This window comes from Ruditapes philippinarum, unplaced genomic scaffold, assembly GCF_026571515.1.
Source record: "Ruditapes philippinarum isolate M1 unplaced genomic scaffold, ASM2657151v2 ctg1588_1_1_1_1, whole genome shotgun sequence".
In the NCBI taxonomy this organism is placed as follows: Eukaryota; Metazoa; Mollusca; class Bivalvia; order Venerida; family Veneridae; genus Ruditapes; species Ruditapes philippinarum.
Genome location: NW_026857741.1, coordinates 79601 through 101084, shown reverse-complemented (window position 1 = coordinate 101084; position 21484 = coordinate 79601). Strand labels below are relative to the sequence as shown.

At 34.2% G+C, this 21484-nt stretch overlaps 2 protein-coding genes across 2 annotated transcripts in view; one reads left to right on the top strand and one right to left on the bottom strand.

The window, feature by feature from the left end:
- Nucleotides 1–825: 825 nt before the first annotated feature.
- LOC132750812 (uncharacterized) lies at nucleotides 826–1563 on the bottom strand. Its single transcript, XM_060740854.1, has one exon. The coding sequence runs from the start codon at nucleotides 1561–1563 to the stop codon at nucleotides 826–828; it is 738 nt and encodes a 245-aa protein (XP_060596837.1).
- A 4129-nt stretch (nucleotides 1564–5692) lies between these two features.
- The window catches only part of LOC132750811 (uncharacterized), a 44052-nt gene continuing 28260 nt past the window's right edge, over nucleotides 5693–21484 (top strand). The window contains exons 1-9 of the mRNA XM_060740853.1: nucleotides 5693–8381; nucleotides 10343–10468; nucleotides 11690–11884; nucleotides 12478–12660; nucleotides 13337–13536; nucleotides 15818–16406; nucleotides 17302–17332; nucleotides 17674–17784; nucleotides 18543–19433. Of these exons, the coding sequence (XP_060596836.1) occupies nucleotides 8322–8381; nucleotides 10343–10468; nucleotides 11690–11884; nucleotides 12478–12660; nucleotides 13337–13536; nucleotides 15818–16406; nucleotides 17302–17332; nucleotides 17674–17784; nucleotides 18543–19433 (2386 nt within the window). The 5' untranslated portion in view covers nucleotides 5693–8321. The remainder of the gene's footprint in view (nucleotides 8382–10342; nucleotides 10469–11689; nucleotides 11885–12477; nucleotides 12661–13336; nucleotides 13537–15817; nucleotides 16407–17301; nucleotides 17333–17673; nucleotides 17785–18542; nucleotides 19434–21484) is intronic.

The window sequence follows — 21484 nt, the reverse complement described above, 5'->3', positions numbered from 1 at the left end:
TTCGTATTCTGGATAAATTTAGAAGTTGTCTTTGGTACAACGTATCCCCTGTTTCTCCAACATAAATACAACGTTCGCAACGCTTACAATAAACTGCATACACAACGTTCGTAGATCTATTTGCACGTGATCTGATTTCGAACCCCGTTCACACCAATGAATGTGTCTGCTTCATAACGTACGGACAAATCGCACACTTTTTGGATCTGCAAGGAGCACAGGAATTCGGCTGTTGAAAAAATAGTTTATTGTGTTTCTTATGAACGAGAATGTCTTGTAGGTTATTATCTCTTCTAAATGCCGCAATTGGAGGATTCGGGAATATTTCCTTCATTCTATCTGAGGTGTGTAATTCAGGTAGGTGTTTTCGTACTATTTGACCTACATTCGGGAGCGCTCTGGAAAATGTCAGTACCAAGGGGATTCTTTCAGTGTTTTCTTTATCTTCATTATACTGTAATAGGTCACTTCTTTTCTTACTATCTACTTTATTTAATTCTGTTTCAATATGTCGATCTTCATAGCCTCGTTTCTGTAACTGAGTTTTAATATTATCTCTATGTTGTTTGTAAGTCGATTCATTAGTACATATTTGCTTAACACGGAGGGCAAGTCCATATGGTATTGATGTTTTTGTCGATTCCGGATGAGACGAATTTTTATGCAAGTACAGGTGTTTATCTGTGGGTTTAGTGTATAGGTCAGTTATTAAAATGCCATTCTGAATCTTCGTCATTACGTCGAGAAACTCAAGTTTTTCAGCTGAATATCTTAATTCTAATTTTATTCTGGGATGAAGGCTATTCCCAAGCTCGTGGAATGATTTTAACGACTCGATACCGTGAATCCAAAGGCCCCAAACGTCATCAACATACCGGAAATACTCAAGCGGAAGTTTATCTGTTGTGATTCCCATGATCCAAGATATGTAGATGCGTAATTCATCCCTAATCGTGAGCCAATCGCTGTTCCTTCTGTCTGTGTGAATTTTCTTCCATCAAATGAAATAGTGTTATTTTCAAGGACAGTGTCCATCATATTCAGAACATCTTCTGTGGGTATGCTAGGGTTGGCACGTTGATTTAATGCACGTGCAACCGCATCTCGTGCCTCTGCTCGTGGGACACTTGGGTACAGTGCTTTCACGTCTAAACAGAAAAGAATTGTTCCTGCCGGAAGTGGTTGTTTAATATTCTCTAATTTTCTTAAAAAATCAGTGGTGTCTTTAATATATGAAGGAAGTGATGTCACATGGGCGCGTAGCTCCATTTCTACTATTTCTGCCATTTTCTCCGTAGGATGATTTCTCCCATTTACTATTGTTCTCAATGGCACCCCTGTTTTATGCAGTTTCGGATTACCTTGCAGTTTACCCGATGTACCAACAGACGACGTCAAATATCCTTTTAAATCTTTTGAAATTGATCCTTTTTTGCACATATCATCTGCCATCTTTTTCACTTTCTTTTCAATAGTTTTTGTTCTATCTTCGTTCACCTCCATATAAGTGGCATTGTCAGTCATCTCGGCCTGAAGTTTACTTCTGTAGTCCTTTGTATCCATAACAACGATACCAGACCCCTTATCCGCCGGACGTATAACTAAAATATTATTATTTAAGAGCTCTTTCATTGCTTGTTCTTCAGTTCTTGTAATATTTGTTTTGAATTTTCTTTTTAGCCCATTAATTATATCATCTTTAACTTTTACGTAGGACTTTATAAGTCCTACGTAGGACTTTTTAATTCCTACGTAGGACTTTTAAACTCCTACGTAGGACTTTGTAATTCCTACGTAGGACTTTGTTACTCCTACGTAGGAGATAAAAAAGCCTAATTAGGAGTTTAAAACTCCTACGTAGGACTTTTAAACTCCTACGTAGGACTTTGTAACTCCTACGTAGGACTTAGTAACTCCTACGTAGGACTTTTTTAACTCCTACGTAGGACTTTGTAAGTCCTACGTAGGACTTTGTAACTCCTACGTAGGAGATAAAAAAGTCTAATTATGAGTTTATACTTCCTACGTAGGACTTTATAACTCCTACGTAGAAGAACACTTATAAAGTCCTACGTAGGAGTTAAAAAAAGTCCTACGTAGGAGTTACTAACGTGTGAAAAATCATGATTGACCTCGAATAAGTGACATCCTGTATTATGCCATGCATACATGTGTATGATTCAATGATCGGGCCTCATCCAAATTTCGAACATAAATAATGCACGCTTGGAATCTACACGGCAGCCATAGGCGACACCTTCGCGATTACATTTATTACCCTATAGTCGTTGAAAGGATATCACACTTTTTTAGTTGTCTTTAAAAGGTATATATATATATATCGGTCTTAACACTTTATCACGTCTATATTAACTTCGATATCTTTTATATGTAAAAAATCATAGACTACGCTCCTCCTAATACGTCAAATTAATATCGCCTTGCGCTCAACATCGAACCTTTTGCTCCATCACTTGCCCTTTCGCTCCACTACTTTCGAAAAATATTGATTTACAAATTTAAGAAATCCTTCAGGAGTAATTTATTTTGCACGAAGGACAAGTTCTTATTACGGGTTGATAATTTACTAATACACTTTTTCAAGAAATCCGAAGGGTATGGCATTTCTATGGTTGGGAAGTTCAATATTCTACAAATCATCGTTCGCTTCGTGAGGGAGAAAAGTTCTCTCGGGCTTAATATAATTTTCTTTTTGTAACAGCTTAGATCATTGGAAGCCTAAATCATTCCTACACGGAACTACATTTTCCGTTTTTCGAAAAAATACAACTTAAATGAATAACAAGACAAAAACATAAACAATACTTACAATTAGGCGTTTAAATCGGCCTTCCGCTCTATCTCGGAAATGCCGTTCGCTCGTTTTACCGTACACCACAATTTTGAAGTGGAGCGACAGTTTGCCGGGCGTGAGTAAGTACTGCCTGGATACTCACGTAAAATGCTGGGGTGTTGAATTTCTCAAACATTATCTGTAAAATATGTATGACTGTATAAAACAAAATAAACTACAAGATGACTCTTTAACCACCCTTTGACATGGTATTTTATCTTTTTCAAGCGCATGTTATATAATTAGACCAATGTCAATGTGAATTGTTTAAAGTAACTAACCACAGATGCTTTGAGCTTTTTAACAAAATGTAATGACGACAATAGGAAAATTCATTAACACGAAACTAGATTATTATCAACAAAATACCAGATAATTGAAGTTATAGAAATGTTATCATGCCCATCAAGTATATGAAGAAATGTAGGAATCCCCACAGCCGTGAAAATCAATGGCAGAAACAAGTACCAATGTATATTAAATGAACAAATATATTTTTAGTAAAAACAATAGCCCATTTCACTACGATTTCTCACGAAAATTAGCGAAGTGCTACGATCAGATTCCGAGCATATAATCAACTGACCAATCAAATGCTGGTGGATGCATGTACAATCTATTACTAATAATAGTAACATAAAAGTAAACAAAGGAAATTTACATGGCGGATTCTTATCACAAAGTTGAAATATTTCGAGAAATATGCCGTTATACTGCATAGTTAACTCATTGACGATAATGCATCAGTTTTAACTTTCTCTCCTATACCACGGTGATTGGGCGATTACCACAACTTTTCCGCGCAACGTCAAAATATCTTACTTCTGTCCGAGACACCGTATATTTCTGTGGTACAAAATGGACAGCAAGCCTGTAACCGAGACGAAAACAGCATGTAATTTGCTCAAAACAAGGTAAAATCATCATTTTTTTCTTTTTCATCGAATGTGCCATTTAATTTGAAACTTATTTATCTTTACTACATGCAAAATGCTTCATTAATTAAGTCAGGATAGTGAAAACATTTAGGGTATACTGAAAAAAATCTTGCTTTGATTACGAAATATAACGTATTTCTAGTCCGTTCAGTTCATATAACTGGTCAAAATACAATATAAATATGTACATTATTGTCGTATGAACAACTTACAATACATAAATAACCCGTTTTTTGTATATTTTTTATGATTTTTATGTTTCCGCGTGTGTATTTTAAGGCACCGCACAACTTTGTCAATCATAAGATTAGGGCACCGCATTATTCCTCCTTAAAATCACCGCATTTTTCTGTCTTTTTAGCACCGTTGATTTTTGATATTAATGTTTGCTTTCAGAAAAAGAAGACGTTCAAACCTATGTCTGAACAAGCCAAAGCAACGTGAGGGTACTGTTTGCCAGTCATGCGCTCTTGTTAGGGGCCGTCTGCACCTATCCAAGTCTTGAATGCAAGTATCATATTCTCTTGTATTGGATAGTGTAGACACCCTACTTGAATGAGTTTTAAAGAAAAATTATGTGACATCCAAGAAGATAATTCCTTGCAAGAAAGTTAGAACATGTTCTATTTTTCTACAAGTTTTTGGCTGTCAAGACACTGATAACACCGATCACCGGTATGACACAAAACATGTGCCCGAAGGTTTGATAGTGCTGTTATTTTTATTATTTTCTGACTTTTTGGTACATGCCCTTTGAATTTCAGTAAATGATTACAATGTACTCTTGGTCAAAGGAACAAATCAATACGCTGATACACAGAAGAGCAAAAAATAAATAAATAAATAAATAAAAATAAATACATTGTAAAAAAATAAAAAAGAGCTCTTTTTCAAGTAGAGTCAAAATGGATTTAAAATGATCTTGTTCATTTAGTGAATAACTTTCATCAAATAAAGAATTTGCATCAAAATAAATTTTTGTCACATTTTTTCAATTTTAAAAAAGAAATTTCATTTACTCCATTTTGTTTTAGCTAATTGCATCATTTTCCCGCTTTTTTCACATATTTTACCGAAACATGATAGTCTTGCAAAGACAAAGGTATAAATCCTGGGCTATCTTAATGAGACATTTCAGTAAAAATTGTGCCTGAAAAAAATGTTGAAAGGGCCATTTATTTAGCTTATCTAAATGTGACATGTAAGAAACTTGAATAGGTGTAGACACGGCCTTATATTGGAATTATTAATTCGAGGGCCTCAGTCGCATAACGGCGAGCAGCATTCAAGTAATTATGCCGGCAATACGGCGTATAGACATCGCCGCTTATCTTGGTTGTCGCCCTTTATTAGAAACGGACAGTTGTCAATATAAACAAATAGAATCTGTCATTCAGTTTAATCCCCCGATTAACTTACAAAAATGGAAAGCACAAAATGAATATAAGAAAAAGTTGTTTTATTGACGTTTATATTGATAAATGTTCTGTATGTTTCTTTGAGAGAATAATGTTTTATGCCTGATTTTTTTTAAGCTTGCGTGCTTAAAAAAACCGATTCTGAAATTGAATATGATGTCACTGATCTTTTTCCTACCGCCAATCTGTAATCATTCTAGGAATTTCTGAGGCGCCTGTTTTGTCTTGGGTAGAGTAATGTTATGTTTTTCTTAAGTTAATATATCTCCAAAGTTAAACTTTGTTAAATCAATTAAAATTCGAAATTTCGTTCGGTTCTCAAGTTGTTGGCCCCGGAAAAAATAAAACGCATACGTAAAACATGTAAGAGTTGGATAAATACCGTTCAAGCACAAGGATTTTATGTTTGTGTTTTGTATATAATAAAAATCATGAATCTGTTTTAAAATTTTATGCTATAATAGCGTCAACGCACGTTTATTTCGTGTTATAAAGTCTGCAGAGTCCCTCGGAACTGTTGGAGCCCTCGCCCTACCGGGCTCGGGCACCAACCGTTCCTCGGGACTCTGCAGACGTTATATAACACGGAAAAACGTGCGTTAACCCTATAATGATGTCAGATATGTTGGCATACATAGGTTTTATTCTAAGTTATTTTGTATCATTTTCTATTGTTTGTTTGTTTGATTGATTTATGTTTTATGATTCACCGACACAGTATATGTCATATGGCGACTTTCCAGTTTAACTGGTGGAGGAAGCATCTCTCATGAAAGGTCCTTTTCGAGATTTGAACCCACAGCGGGGAGTGGCAAGTGGTAAGAAGTCAAAGATCTTAACCACTCAGCCACGGACCTGAGTAAAATCACCAACGTTCCGTAAGTCAGCTGGATAGATTACTAACATGAAAGAATCCGAAGACCTTTACGGGATTTGAACCAACAACGGGGAGGGGCAAGTGGTTAGAAATCAACGACCTTAACCATTCGGCCACGGACGCATTTTCTATAAGCTCGAAGGGTTAAAATAATGTACATGTCGCCCATTCTCAATAAAATAAAGCATTTGAGGTTGAAAAATATTAAAAATTTGATGTTGTCATTGTGTCATTTTTTATCACTGAAGTAAAAGTTTAGGGTATTTTGCAAGTTTGCCAGAAATATTTTGAACAAGAAACTATGATATAACAGGATGGCATTTATTTCGGTAATAACACTGTATTTCTTCGGTAACGTAGATTTCAGATCTAATAATGTAACAATATTGGCTGCATATTAATAACAAATGTCTGTAAAATATATCCAAATCTGTAAATTCTCTATCTAGAGGGACTTTCTAACCCAGGAAAATTTAAAGAAGTTGGGTACCTTGCTAATTTTCAGTCAATTTCTTCAAAGTTAAATATTCGTAGAAAGCAAAAATAGTCAATTTTGGAAATGATTATTTTATGTCTTCATTCAAAGGATATATATCATATATAATATATGAGAGGTCAAATGCATACCGTGACGGTGACACATTTTGTATTAGCATTTTTTTTTCAAAACATTCAACTTTCCACTTTCTTAATATTTGGAAAATTTAGTACTAAATTAGCAGTTCGATATTTATCCCCATACAGGATGTCACGTATGTTTCATTTTATTCAAATGCAAGTAAAGGTTGAGAAAACAATTTTAGTTTTTGTAAAATAATTTATATTTATGGATATTATTTTAACATTATTATATATAGAATGAAATACGGCCAGTAAGCTCTTTTCAGAAACGAATTAGTTGTTGCTGAGAACATCAATATCTTGTAATATATTTTCAACATTTCTGCTGGTACATCAACATATTATTAACATATCTTTCCTTTGTAAAAACAATTTTGTGTCTTCTTACATCTAATACAAGGTAACCGTTACTAACAGGCATGCTAATCCCAACTTTATCTTTAATTTTCAAAAATTGTTGAATTGTAAGTTGGAGTAACGTATGTTTCACACTCGCTTATTTATGAACTTTATCACGGAATTTAAACTTACATGTAAAATCGACTTTTTTTATTTAGGAATCAAATGCACATCATTCTATTGTCATAAAAATGCGATTTTATGTTTTTATATATGCATGTGTAAACAATATAAAGTCTGTTTGATAAATTAGTAACGTTTGTTTCACTGTGGTTACTTAAACAAGTAAAAACTCGACCAAAGTTAACAAAATTTACTTACTAATGTCAAATAGAAGTTAATGTTGCTGTTATACGTGCTTTCTGACTTCAAATTTCCTTTTGATAAACTTACATTAAAAAGTTGATAACGTATGTTTCTGTAACGTATGTTTCATTTTTACATTGAAAGTGGGTTAAAAAATGACGCAAGACCATTTAAGCCGCCATAATTTGTGGTTAATATATCAAAGTTACACACATGTTAATTTTCTTTCTTGTTTGGAATCTTCTTTGAATGGATTGGCTCTTAAATAATGGTAACGTATGTTTCTTTTTAAAGTGCTGTTGAAAAGATTTGAATAAAAAATGAAAATTTCCGAAAATAGAATGATATTTGAGAGGCTGCAAGGTTATTTTTACTTATAATTATATATATGCTGTATTATTAAGCATGCATCGATTCAATTATGTAATTTGGGTTTCACTTCTTATTGTTTTAGGTTTGTCACTATTTATTTATATGCATTTGGCGACATTTGATCATCCATTATACCAATGAGATTTTAACAGTCAAATATAATTTTTACCAATAATCAAAGTTCATATACACACAGCAATGACTAATTGCACATGTTTCGTTTATTCTGGAACTTATTTTTCTGAAACACAATTTCAAAGTTGAAAATTCTAGGTGGTGACAGTAACGTATGTTACATTTTAGGGCATTAATGGTACTTGTAAAAGAAAAATAACAGATAGAAATGTAAAACTGAGAGTGTCTAACGACATTTTGACCTCAAGAAAAACCTTCGTATAAGAGCTACCCAGTGGAACATCAAATGCTGTGTTTTATTGAGAATGAGCGATGTATGAGATAAGCTTCGCCACACTGTGAGACAATATCAAATAGGCAAAGTCTTCATATTTCACAAAGTGATTGGTCATAATTAGTAGATGACCCCTATTGATTTTAGGGTCACTAGGTCAGAGGTCAAGGTAACAGGGTTTTTGAATGTAAGTATAGTTTTCGCTCATTATCTTGAAAGCTGTTTATCACAAAGTCTTCGAATGGTTTCCGCTGATTATCTTAAAAAGTATTCATCACAAAGTCTTCATATTAAAATAATGATTGGTCATAACCAGTAGATGACCCTTATTGATGTTTGGTCACTAGGTCAAAGATCAAGGTCTCAGGGGCCTCAAATGTCATAATGGTTTCCGCACATTATCTTGGTCACAATTCATTATAAAGCATAGTGATTGGTCATAACTTGTAGATGTCATTGATTGGCTAGAAATCTCGGCTTATAGGGGTTGGATTTTCGGCCCGGTTCAGTCTTCTTATGGTTTTAAAAAGTACAAGCCGTTCTTTTTCAAAAAAGGGGCCCCTACCATTATGTCCCTTGAATAACCTTTTTTCATTTTCCTTAAGTTTGAAAATGGAAATATGGATTTTTTCTTAATCATCTTGGTCAGACTATATCCCCCCACAAAAAAATCTTATATATTCCAAACATATTATTGATTTGTCACAACTAGTAGATGACCCCTATCGATTTTGGGGTCAGCAAGTGAAAGGTCAAAGTCCTTGACTGGTTGTTTGATTTCAGCCCATTATCTTGAAAGATAATTATCACAAAGTCTTCATATTTGACATAGTGATTCACCTGTCATAACCAGCAGATGACCCGTATTGCTTTTGGGGTCACTAGTTCAAAGGTCAAGGTCACATGGGCCTTAAAGATCAGATGGTTTCCGCTTATCATTTCTAAAACTATTTATCACAAAGTCTTCATATTTCACATACTGATTGGTCATAAAATTTATTAACTAGTAAGTGACTCCTATTAATTTTTGGGTCACTAAGTCAAAGGTCAAGGTAACATGGTTCTTGAAAGTAAGTATGGTTGTCGCTCATTATCTTGAAAGCTATTTATTTCAAAGTATTTATATTTCTAATATTGATTGACCATAACTATTAGATGACCCCTATCGATTTTGGTCACTGGTTCATAGGTCAAGGTCACAGGGCCTTAAATGTCAGAATGGTTTCCGCTCATTATCTTGAAAACTATTTATCTTAAAGTCTTCTTTGTTTTCCTCTTTTCCATAATTGAACACTTCCATGTACACATTTATGGCAAGTTTCTATAACAAAATTACCAATAATGTGAGTCAAGGGCTAGAAAAGGGGCATATGTGTCGTTCGACATTTCTTGTTTATTTATTTATTTGTTCATTTATTTATTTTTTTTTAATTTATTTATGTATCTATTTATTTATTTATTTATTTTAAAGTTATTGTGAATTTTGTGTACAGGAAATGTTTTGTTATTATCGTATCAATTTAATAACATTAAACAGGAACTCGGGTTGCGACTAGTATTTCCGATACTGTGAAATGGCTTTTTGAGATATGTTTTTTTACATTTACATGTACAGTAGACTTTAATTTCTTACATGTATTTTTTTATCTTTCAAGTGTCCGGCCTCTAGAAATATAATTTCATATCTAATTAACATATTTTATTTTGACCTGTGTTGGCTTTAGCATCGATGTAATCTGATATCATCAAATACCTTTTAAATAAACCGTAAAATTTTACCGAGTTTAAACCAGCAGATCAACTAATGTATTGGGACGCACACAACCCTTCCGATAATATGATTAGATATTAATTCAAAGACTAATTACAGAGGCTATTTGCAGGAAGTGAATCATATATGAATCATAAACTACATTGCTTAGGAATTATTGATTATCTCCCTCTATAATTTCTCATTATAAATTCACACATTTATCAAGACAAGTCTGAGGAAGTGCAGCGTTAAGGAGCCATATTTAGACAGATATTGAATTGGTGCCTCTGCATAGGAAGTCAATTAAACAGCTTATTTTTAAATCAATGAATATGAAAGCTTGATAATCATGGTAAAAAGCAACAAAAGTAACTGTTACAACTTTTTTTTTCCAGAAAACTGTTTTGATCATCATGTTTCTGGGCAGTAAGTTCGTTTATGTCGGTTCTGGTGAAGAAGAAGAAGCTATTGTCACGGGGAACATATCTTCGGACGAGGATGAAGATGAAGATGATGGCAAGGTTCGTATATGGCCAGCATACTTTGTGAACTCGTCTATGTAAGTCAAAATGTTAGCTGGAGCATTAGAATATATTAGAAAATGTCCATTGTCAAAACACCATCTGCATGCAATTTTCAATATCCTATAAAGATTTAAGCAAAAATATTTCCTTGTATTTAGGACTTGGCAACTTGTGAATAACAAACTGATGCAAGGAACTAAATACTTTTTGTGATTTCTAATGATTACTATAAGGCTGGTGTTGAGTTGAAGATTCAATATTGTGCTCACATGATAATACCTTCTAAATTACATTTTTTCATAACCTTTCCAAACAAAAAGTTCTGATTGTGCCTGTGATTTCAATAGACCAAATCCCCGTTCATGTCAACTGTCAATAGAAAAACAACAACAACTTTTAAACAAGAGCGATCAGTGATCACATGTGTCGCCTCATGATGGCCAATTTCATGTTGGGACAAGTTTTGTGACAGATGGTTAGACAGACAGACAGTGCACAACTAGACTTGGTACTGATCATTCCTGTAACGTTTGGATAAAATTGCACCAGTAGTTTATGAGGAGTAGTCCGGACAAGCTTTTGTGTATCTGGCAACACACAAAAAAAACACGTTTTTATCAAAGGGCCATAACTCTGACAAAAATCATTCAACCGGAAAACCCGTGCAATATGCGCAAGGACTTGAGCTACAGATCAATCCTGTATTGTTTCGTTGAAATTGCTTTAGTGGTATAAGAGAAGTAGTCCGGACAAACAAAAATAAAAACTATTAAAGGGCCATAACTCTGACAAAAATCATTGAACCGGAAAATGCTGACAATATGCACAACTAGACTTGGTACTGATCATTCCTGTAAAGTTTGGATAAAATTGCACCAGTAGTTTATGAGGAGTAGTCCGGACAAGCTTTTGTGTATCTGGCAACACACAGAAAAAAAAACACCTTTTTATCAAAGGGCCATAACTCTGACAAAAATCATTGAACCGGAAAATGCTGACAATATGCACAACTAGACTTGGTACTGATCATTCCTGTAAAGTTTGGATGAAATTGCACCAGTAATTTATGAGGAGTAGTCCGGACAATTTTTTTGACAGACGGACAGACAGATGACGGAGAAGTGATCCCTATATGTCGTCACTACTCCGTAGAGGCGACACAACAAAAATGGTATATTTTGATAAGACATTCATATGCTATGTTGTTATTTATTTCAGACATGCCTACTAGACATTCTAGACACAGCTGGCCAGGAGGAGTATTCATCAACGCGTGAACATTACACACTTACTGGCGACTGCTTTCTTATTATTTACAGTGTGACTGATAGAAACACGTTCACAGAGGCGGAGTCACTTCATCAGTTCTTAATTAATGTCCGAGATTGGGAGAAAACAAGAGACCTGCCCATTGTATGACATTGTTTTCTTTTGTATGATTGTCAAAACCAAGATATCAAAACTTATTTATTATAAAAAAATTTCAATTCCTTCCTAAAAAAAGTGTATGGGAAAATCAGTTTTGCCAATTTATATCCACATGCAGTTAGATTTCAGGCAAAAAATTATTTTTAATTGATTTTTTTATTAGTATGACCATCATTTCATACAGATTTACATTTATGGGAAAAGCGAATTTGACCAATGTAAAAGATAACTCCAGTCTGCAGTTTACGTCTCAATATTTTGAACTAGGATATACTACATGTATATCATTTAGATAGCAAAGAAATGATAATACTTGTATTCATTTATGGAGATGAAATTTATGTTTGTGGAAAAATATCAAATTATATATAATATATGTAATTTTGATATAGTAAGAAAAAGTTTCCCTACTGAACTGGAAAAATGCAATATATAGAGGATATTGAATGAGTGTAAGTGTAATACTGAATTTATTGAACGAGTTGAATAAAATTATATTATGCGAGCCTCCGACATAGACGTAAGTTAAAAAGAAATAATAATGTAAAAGAACTTAAAATTGTTTCAATGATTTTCAGATTTTGGTTGGGAATAAATCTGATTTAACGGAAGAAAGACAAGTACAAACTTATGAAGGAGATGAACTTGCCTTAAAACTTGGAATATTGTTTATTGAAACGTCTGCAAAAACTGGTGAAAATGTTGAGTTATTGTTTGAAAATCTGATTCGCCGTACGCCTCGGACTGGCATGAAGTACAAGGTAATTTGAGCCGTGTCACGACAAAACCATCGTAATGCGTTTGCCACCAGCATGGATCCAGACCAGCCAATGCATCCGCACAGTCTGATCAGGATCCATGCTGTTCGCTATCAGTTTCTCTACTTGTAATAGGGTTTGTAAGCAAACAGCATGGATCCTGATCAGACTGCGCGGATGCGCAGGCTGGCCTAGATCCATGCTGGTCGCAAACCCATTATGTTGGTTTTGTCGTGACACGGCATATATTATTTCTATCATTAACAGGTGGCAAATGAAACAAGAAAGTCAATTTTTGGTTTTAATTGTTTGACATCATTCCCATATTTTTGTAATGTAAGAATTTATTTCAGTACCTGGAACAAACACTAAATCACAGTGTAGCATTATTTCTATGTGAATATAGATCCTGAGGCCAGCAAGAGATGATGAGTGAAATTAATGAATTCTTATAATCTACAGCTAAATGCAGTATGATTTTCTATAGAACATAATTAGAAGCCAGTATACACATGTAGCTGGGTTTTGTTTTTGTTTTGTTTTTAAATTTTGAATCCATAGAGGGTGGCTGTTCTGATGTGCATGTCAAAAGAATCTACCCCATATAACTGTCTGTAATGTATAATAGATATAATTGTAAGTATGAACTATGTTAATTTGATAAATTTATTTCAAACAGGTTGTGGTATTAGGGTCAGGCGCTGTTGGTAAATCTAGTATTACAATTCGTTTTGTAAGTGGCACATTTGTTGATTCTTATGACCCTACCATAGAAGACACTTACAGGAAACATTTTATAGTGGAGAGTATTCCTGTAGAGATGAGAAGGGTTTCTGATCTGGGACATTACAGTAACAAAGAAACAGGAAAAACAGAAAATTAAAAATCAAGTTAGACTGGCGGCTCGAGGTAAAAGCGGTTCTGTGTGGTGTGAAAGCATAATGTTAGTCTTTAGATTGTTATGGCGTTTTTTTTTTATTTATTTATTTATTTATTTTTTTTTTTTTTATTTTTTTTTCTATTTTTTTATTTATTTATTTATTTATTGCTGGGATGGGCTTCAAATACAGGCAAATATGTGTTACAGATCACCTGAAAATAAGACCACCTTGGTAATAAATACCACTCTTTTACAACATAAAGACCATGTATGGTCTGTCTTTTAGATGTCCTTTACTTTACTACAATCAGTATTTATGTATATGCACATTTCCAAGCAGATGGTTGAAGTCAGCAATCTTAAGCACTTTGTACAGAAGCCTAGTGTTCGGTTTGAATTTAGCATTGTGTTGTACTGTAGATTGTAGTGAAGTGTATAATATTGTCAGAGACAGTTTAGTTGCGGTGTTGTTGCATATTCATCTATCTGTAGTGTCAGTTTAATTGCCATGAAGTGTAGTAAATGTAACTGTGTAGTGTTCTGATGTGGCAGTGTAATGTAAACTGTCAAAGATTGTTTTTTTCACTATAATAATTTACATGTAATTATTTTTCTGATTTTTTTATTATTTTTTGTTGTTGTTGTTTTTGTGTTTTGGGGGTTTTTTTTGTGTTTTTTTTTTTAAGTGTTAACATTGTCTTGTTTTACTTTGATTAAAATCGTAACTATTTTATGTGCGTGCTAAATGATATATACTTCAATCAACAGTCCACATACTACAATTGTTACATGGTGAGAAAAAATGTTCAACATGACCGGGACTTGAACACAGGGTCCTCTGAATAGTGAATACCATGCCATGGCTCTATACACTCAGATGCAATTATAACCCGACACTGACATTTTTCTGTATAAATAGGTTATTTGAGAACGGATTTGTTCAAATTTGGACTTTACAAAATTCAACATGTCATACTTGCTACTTGGAATTATATTTACAATTCATCGATAAGAAAATAGAAAAAATAGCAAAACAGGCTACTGTAAAATGAAAAATCACAAAATACATATTTGTTTTGTTATTTACTCTATTTTCTTGTTGATGAATTGGAAGTAAAATGCTATAGATAAATAAGTATGATATGTTGAATTGTGTATGTTCAGAAACTGAACAAAATCTGTTCACAAATCCGAAAAATGAAAGTGTCGGAATATAAGTGCCTCTGAGTGTAGACTGAGCTATATACGGCGTAGTTACACACCCTGTGCATGATAATACGCCCCCCCCCCCCCCGCGTTATATTGAATATGAATTTCTCAAGCATACAAGGCAATGTGAATTAAACTGATAACAATCTGCTGTCACGGTCCTCCATAGGGCGCGAAATATCAAACGGTGAAACATATGTAGGCTGGCCGGGACTCGAACCAGGGATCCTTTTGAAACAACTCCGTAGCTCAGCAGAATCAGAGCCTATCTAGACGCTTGCACATCATCTTCCCTTAACAGTGAACAGTTCTAGGCGTTTATAATTAAATAATTATTTTAGAAAAACGAAGTAAGAGATAGCATGATCTAAAATTTATTACACAAGTTACCGATCAAGACGTGCACAAGATGGTACATATATTTCATATAATATTTTCAGTCCCGTCATGCTGAAAAGGTCTCATGAACTCTGATGTCATCAGAGTTCCTTTTAATGTTAAATCTTGATAAAAACCATTAAGTCGTGTTGACAGAAATGATTATAAGTGATTTTAACTTTTTACTTAATATTATAATCGGAGACTGCCAGAAATTTAGTTCAAGTATCAGAGCACTTTAAGTCTCCCCTCTTTTAAGAATTAAATTTCTCATTAGGCCTATAATGGATAGTTATAATTTATTCCATAAGTATTTCAAATATTGATAGCAAAAAAAGAAATGTATCATTTGAATAGTCTTATAAACTGTTGAAAAATAATGTTGATTATAAAGTTTTTAGTGATTTATATGACGAATATTATAAAAATTTTGTATAGAACATTTTATTATCTGATATATAGATATAACTATATTAATGTCACGCGTTTCGTAGTATAGCGTGAAATATTTGTCTTCTCGAAACGTACATAGTTTACGGTATTGGAGGTAATGGTCAGTTGTGCACGAGATTATCGTGTTTTTTCGAGTAGGCTATCTATAACAGGGTTATAAATACGGAGTGTAAAGATTTTTATTCACTTCTACCCAGACGATTTCTAACAAAGTACACTTTCAATTTTGAGCGTGTGCAGCGCAGCCATGGAAGAACAAAACGATTTATTGTCAAGTATGGAGAGACTTATTACTCAAAAGCTTGAAGATTTTGAACAGTCTCAGAGGGCTTTTACTCAAGAGCAGATAACGAGACTACAACACAGTGTACAGAGACAAGATACTTTCACGTTTCGTAAGAAAGGCAACGAGGAACAACATAAAGTAAACGCACGTGTTCTCGACAAAATGAAGGAAGCAGACTTGCATCTTCAAGAGGCCGCCAGATCTCATCAAAGTGAGTCCATGTCGTCTGCTATGGAAAAAGTCTCTCGAGGTATTGACATTTTAAATCACCGCCAGAAGTTAATACGTCTTGCTGATTCAAGTGACGCTGGTTGGCGTGTAGCAATGGAATATGAGGCCCATCCTCTGGCCGAAAACGAAGATGACGAGAAAAAGATTTACAGGTCCCAGAGAGACGCTGAGCGTAAGCTCAGACAGGAGAGGAAAGCGAGAAATACCCGTTATTCTCCGTTTTCACGTTACGGGCGTTATTTCCAAGGACAAACGTTAACACCTGAAAATAAGGATATTGCTGGCTCATCGACCACGTGGAACCAGACGAACGTATCTGCTGGCCGATTTTAACTTGCCAACTGGCGTACTAATTTTTGAACTATTTTCGCATTCAGCGTTTTGCGTAGATAAATATAACAAAGAGCAACTTATCTTAGAATTTGACTGTACATCCTTGTTCATAAACCCTCCGTCGTTTTGCAAACCAGCCCTGCAGTCGTTCCGCCAATGACCGGGACGTCCACACCGGAAGCACGTGCCAGGTTTACCTGTATAAATCACTGGAAAGATGCTGGAGCAAATGAGTACGTATTACAAATAGTAGAAAATGGGTATAAATTACCTTTCAGAAATATTCCAGATTCAGTTTTCTTGTTAAACAACAAATCAGCAAGGGATAATTCTTCATTTGTAAGTCAAGAAATTAAGTCATTGCTACAAAAAGGTTGTATTTCTGAGGTGAAAGAGCAGCCTTATATTGTAAATCCCCTTACAGTAGCTCATGGAAAATCTGGTAAGGCACGTTTAGTCTTAGATTGTCGTCACATTAATTTAGAACTTTTTAAGTACAAGTGTTGCTTTGAAGACCAGTCTGTGGCAAAAAATATGTTTGAAAAGGGAGATTACATTTTTTCCTTTGATATAAGAAGTGCATATCATCATATAATGATCTCTCCTGAACACAGAACTTATTTAGGGTTTTCATGGGAAGTAAATAATGTGCTTCATTTTTACGTTTTTAACGTGCTTCCTTTCGGAATTGCGACTGCAGGTTTCATTTTCACGAAGGTATTGAGAGTTTTAGTTACTAAATGGCGTTCCCTTGGATACAGAATCATTCTTTTCTTAGACGATGGTTTTGCAGGTGATAGTAAGTATGAAAGTGCTATAAAATTGTCAGATTATGTGCACAATGATTTATTAAATTTTGGTTTCATACTCGCAGAAGATAAATGCCATTGGATTCCATGTCAAAGGTTAGTATGGTTAGGTTATGTTTGGGATACTCTAAACGGTTATTTAAAAGTAACCGACGAACGCATATCTAGTACAGAGCTCTTGTTGCAAAAATTCATTCACGAAATTGGTCAAGGGAAGACAATATTTCCCGTACGTATGGTAGCCAGGTTAGTTGGTCAGTTGATTTCCATGATGACTGCTGTGGGTCAGAAAGTACGATTACGAACCAGGTCGTTATATGACTGTGTGGTAAGTCGGGCAAGTTGGGAGGCCCCGGTTATGATTAGTGCAAGAGCATTTGATGAAATTTTATTTTGGAAAGAAAATTTGAAAATATTAAACAAATTTGTTCTAAAAGAGGCCGGAAGTGCCAAAGTGAAAAATATTGAAAATGTCATATTTTGTGACGCCAGTGGAGCTGGCTTTGCAGGTTTTATTGCAGGCGATGAAACTAGTCATGTGATAGGTTGTTGGTCTGAATCCGAAACGGTATGAGTTCAACATGGAGAGAGCTAGAGGCTGTACACAGAGTTATAAATACTTCATTTAAAAGCCTGGAAGGCAAGATGTTATTGTAAATACTGATAACAAAAATGTAGTTTCAATTTTGAAATATGGTAGTAAAAAGCAGTATTTGCACGACATTGCGGTTAACGTGCACGATACATGTTCGCAACACAGTATAAATATAGTACCGAAATGGGTTCCAAGAAATGATAACAAGGAAGCAGATTTTTATAGTAGATGTACTGATAGTGACGATTGGTCCGTTGAAAGTCACGTGTTTGAGACACTAGATAAAATATGGGGTCCTCATACATTTGATTTGTTTGCATGCAATTACAACACACAATGTAATAAGTTTTTCTCAAAGTACTGGTGCCCAGGGACTTCCGGCATTAATGCATTAGAACATAAATGGGTCAATGAAAACTTTTGGCTTGTACCGCCACCTAGATTAGTTGTCAATTGTTTAGATAAAATATTTTCAGATAAATGTACATGCACACTTGTAGTCCCAATATGGAAGTCGGCGCCATTTTGGCCTATTCTCTTCCCTGAAAGAGGAGTGACAAACGGAAGTGTTTTTGAGCATTTTATTTTTTCTCCAGGAAAGCTGACAAAGCGAGGTCGGGGGAAAAATGGCATTTTTGACGGCAGAAATTTAGGATTCGGTTTAATTGCTGTCAGATTCGTGTAGTACATTGATATTTTATATTTTTGCAGGCCTGAATTTGAGGAGGTGTATAGATGCAGAAGTACATGAAAGTGGGTTGCGTCATGGAAGTTTCAATGAACTGTCGTCTAAGATGTCTTTACTGTTGGTTAAGTCGAAGAGTGACAGCACAGTATCAAAGTATTATTCGTATTTTAAAAAGTGGGAGGATTTTATTACTTCTAAGGGCGGGGTAGCAATACCCGCTGAGCCAATTCATGTTGCCCTGTATCTTACAGAATTAATTGACAAACAATCATCCAGTTCTATTTTTTCAAATGTTGTTTATAGTTTAAAGTGGGCTCATTCTTTGAGAAATTTACACGATCCTACTGATAATTTGTTTGTGAAAAATTTGCTTGAAGCTTCAAAAAGATTGTTGACAAAACCTAAGACAAGGAAGGATATTGTGACAACAGACAATTTAATAATGTTGTGTGATAAATACATTCAAAGTGACGATATTCTTGTGTTACGTGATTTAGCTATGATTCTAATAGCGTTTGCAAGTTTTTTAAGGTTTGATGAATTAAGTAGCCTTAGGTGTAATGATGTTATTTTTCATGATTCACATATTTCTATTCGTATAAGAAAAAGTAAAACTGACCAATATCGCCATGGAGACCGTATTATTATTTCTAAAGGCGAGTCTGTAGCTTGTCCATATACAATGTTACAACGTTATATGCGTGTTGCAGGTTTATCTGTTACAGATGATACATTTTTATTTAAGCCATGTTACCGGTCAAAAAACATTTGTAGACTTATTTTCAAAGATAAGCCACTTAGTTATACGCGAGCTAGAGAATGTCTTATTTTGCGTTTAAAAGAAGTTGTTCAAGATTTAAACATAGGTATTCATTCACTTCGAGCGGGTGGTGCTACTGCAGCCGCAAACGCTGGTATAAATGATCGTTGCTGGAAAAGGCACGGTCGATGGAAGGGTGAAAATAGTAAAGACGGATACATTGGTGATTCTTTAGAAAAAAGATTGTTAGTCACAAAATCATTGCATTTGTAAAGCACTTTCCATTTTCCAGCCCGCTCTTTTCGTATTTCTAAACTACTCGTCTGGTATTGCATTAATTAGTTTACTTTTGTATTCGTAACGTCTTTAGTCAAGAAAAGACTATTAATTTCACGCGTTTCGTAGTATAGCGTGAAATATTTGTCTTCTCGAAACGTACATAGTTTACGGTATTGGAGGTAATGGTCAGTTGTGCACGAGATAATTGTGTTTTTTCGAGTAGGCTATCTATATCAGGGTTATAAATACGGAGTGTAAAGATTTTTATTCACTTCTACCCAGACGATTTCTAACAAAGTACACTTTCAATTTTATATTATTTTAATCGTGGTGTAATATTAAAAGTAGATTTTTCCCTGAATTTTTTTTTTCTCACATACTTTCAGTAAGCTTTTTCTTACAATACATACATTTTAGCAGGCTTTTAAGCAGGCACTAGTTAAAAAAGAAAATGAAAAGTTGTATTTTACTTCATAAAAAACGTTTTCCTTGTTAAAATATTAAAGCAAGAGTAACGCACAATATAATTTGTATATATATAATGCTACATTTATGATGCTTTACCATATACCTGCAAGGAATGAGGCCCGACATTCTTACGATCCGACATTGACAAATGGGCACAGGGTTTTCAGAGATATTTTCATTTAAAAAATGCTTTTATCTCTGTTTTTTACCTGGGCGAGTCGATTCGTCATTCAATCTTTAGGTTAAATTTTGGATACAAGTTTTAAGAAATTGTACGGAAGTTTAGGTAAATACGTTGAAATGTTTTTCGCAGGTATATGGTATTTTCATTTGCAATATCAAAACAAGTAGATATACATGTACATGTATAAAGATGACATTTTATCAGTTATATTTGTATTGTAATTAAGAAATGTATTCATAGATCTTTTACTTTTAGATCTCGTTTCTTATTGTTTCACTTTTACATGTATAAATGTATGATGTAACCCGGCTGCTACTTAAATAAACTACTCGTCTGGTATTGCATTAATTAGTTTACTTTTGTATTCGTAACGTCTTTAGTCAAGAAAAGACTATAATATCGGATCACCTTATCTCATATTTGCCATCAACTTTTATGCATAATTTGTCGTATAACGTAGGAAGAACTCACGGATGTTACATACTTTTAATATACAAATACAAACACACATGTGAACGAGTGGAATACCAAAGTCGAACTCCCCACTCTGACATTTGAGAATAGTATATATAATATCAACCTGTCCTAAGGACATTTTATAATGTATATAAATACACACGTTTTAGAGTTACATATATTAATCATCCTGACATAAGGTCAGTCCGTATGCATCCTGAACTATAATACTCATAAATCATGTCATGTTCCATAGTGCACATTATGAAATAAAAACCTTAATATATGTATATACATGTTGACTTGTCATTCTTTTTGAATATAGCGTGTATGACTCATTAGCCTGTGCAACCAGCTATACCACAAATTCTTTAATGCTTTGTTGTTACGTTTAATATTAAAATTAATACTATTTACATAAAAGTTCATTGTATCAAAGCTTGCGTTATAGACCAATTAAAAAGAGTCTGCTTCTGTAACCATAAAAAGTTCTCACAGCATAAACTTATGATAAATTTTGATCAATTTCTTTTGAGATATAATTAGACTTTTATTATATTTTATCAGGTCATCGTACTAACCCGTACGAAAACTTCCGCCCTGAAAAAAGCAGAAATTCCGCCTAGCTACTAGGCGTAATCCGTCTAAGGCATTTCAGGTTTACATATCACAGATTCCTCCTATAAGCAGGAATACGCTGCGAAATATGCAAATTTTCTTAGGAGGAAAACAGTTAGGGTAGCAGGAAAAAAATCCTCCTTAGAAAATTTAACCAGGAAAAAATTCAGCTTAAAGAAAGCACTAGCAGGAGAAAATTC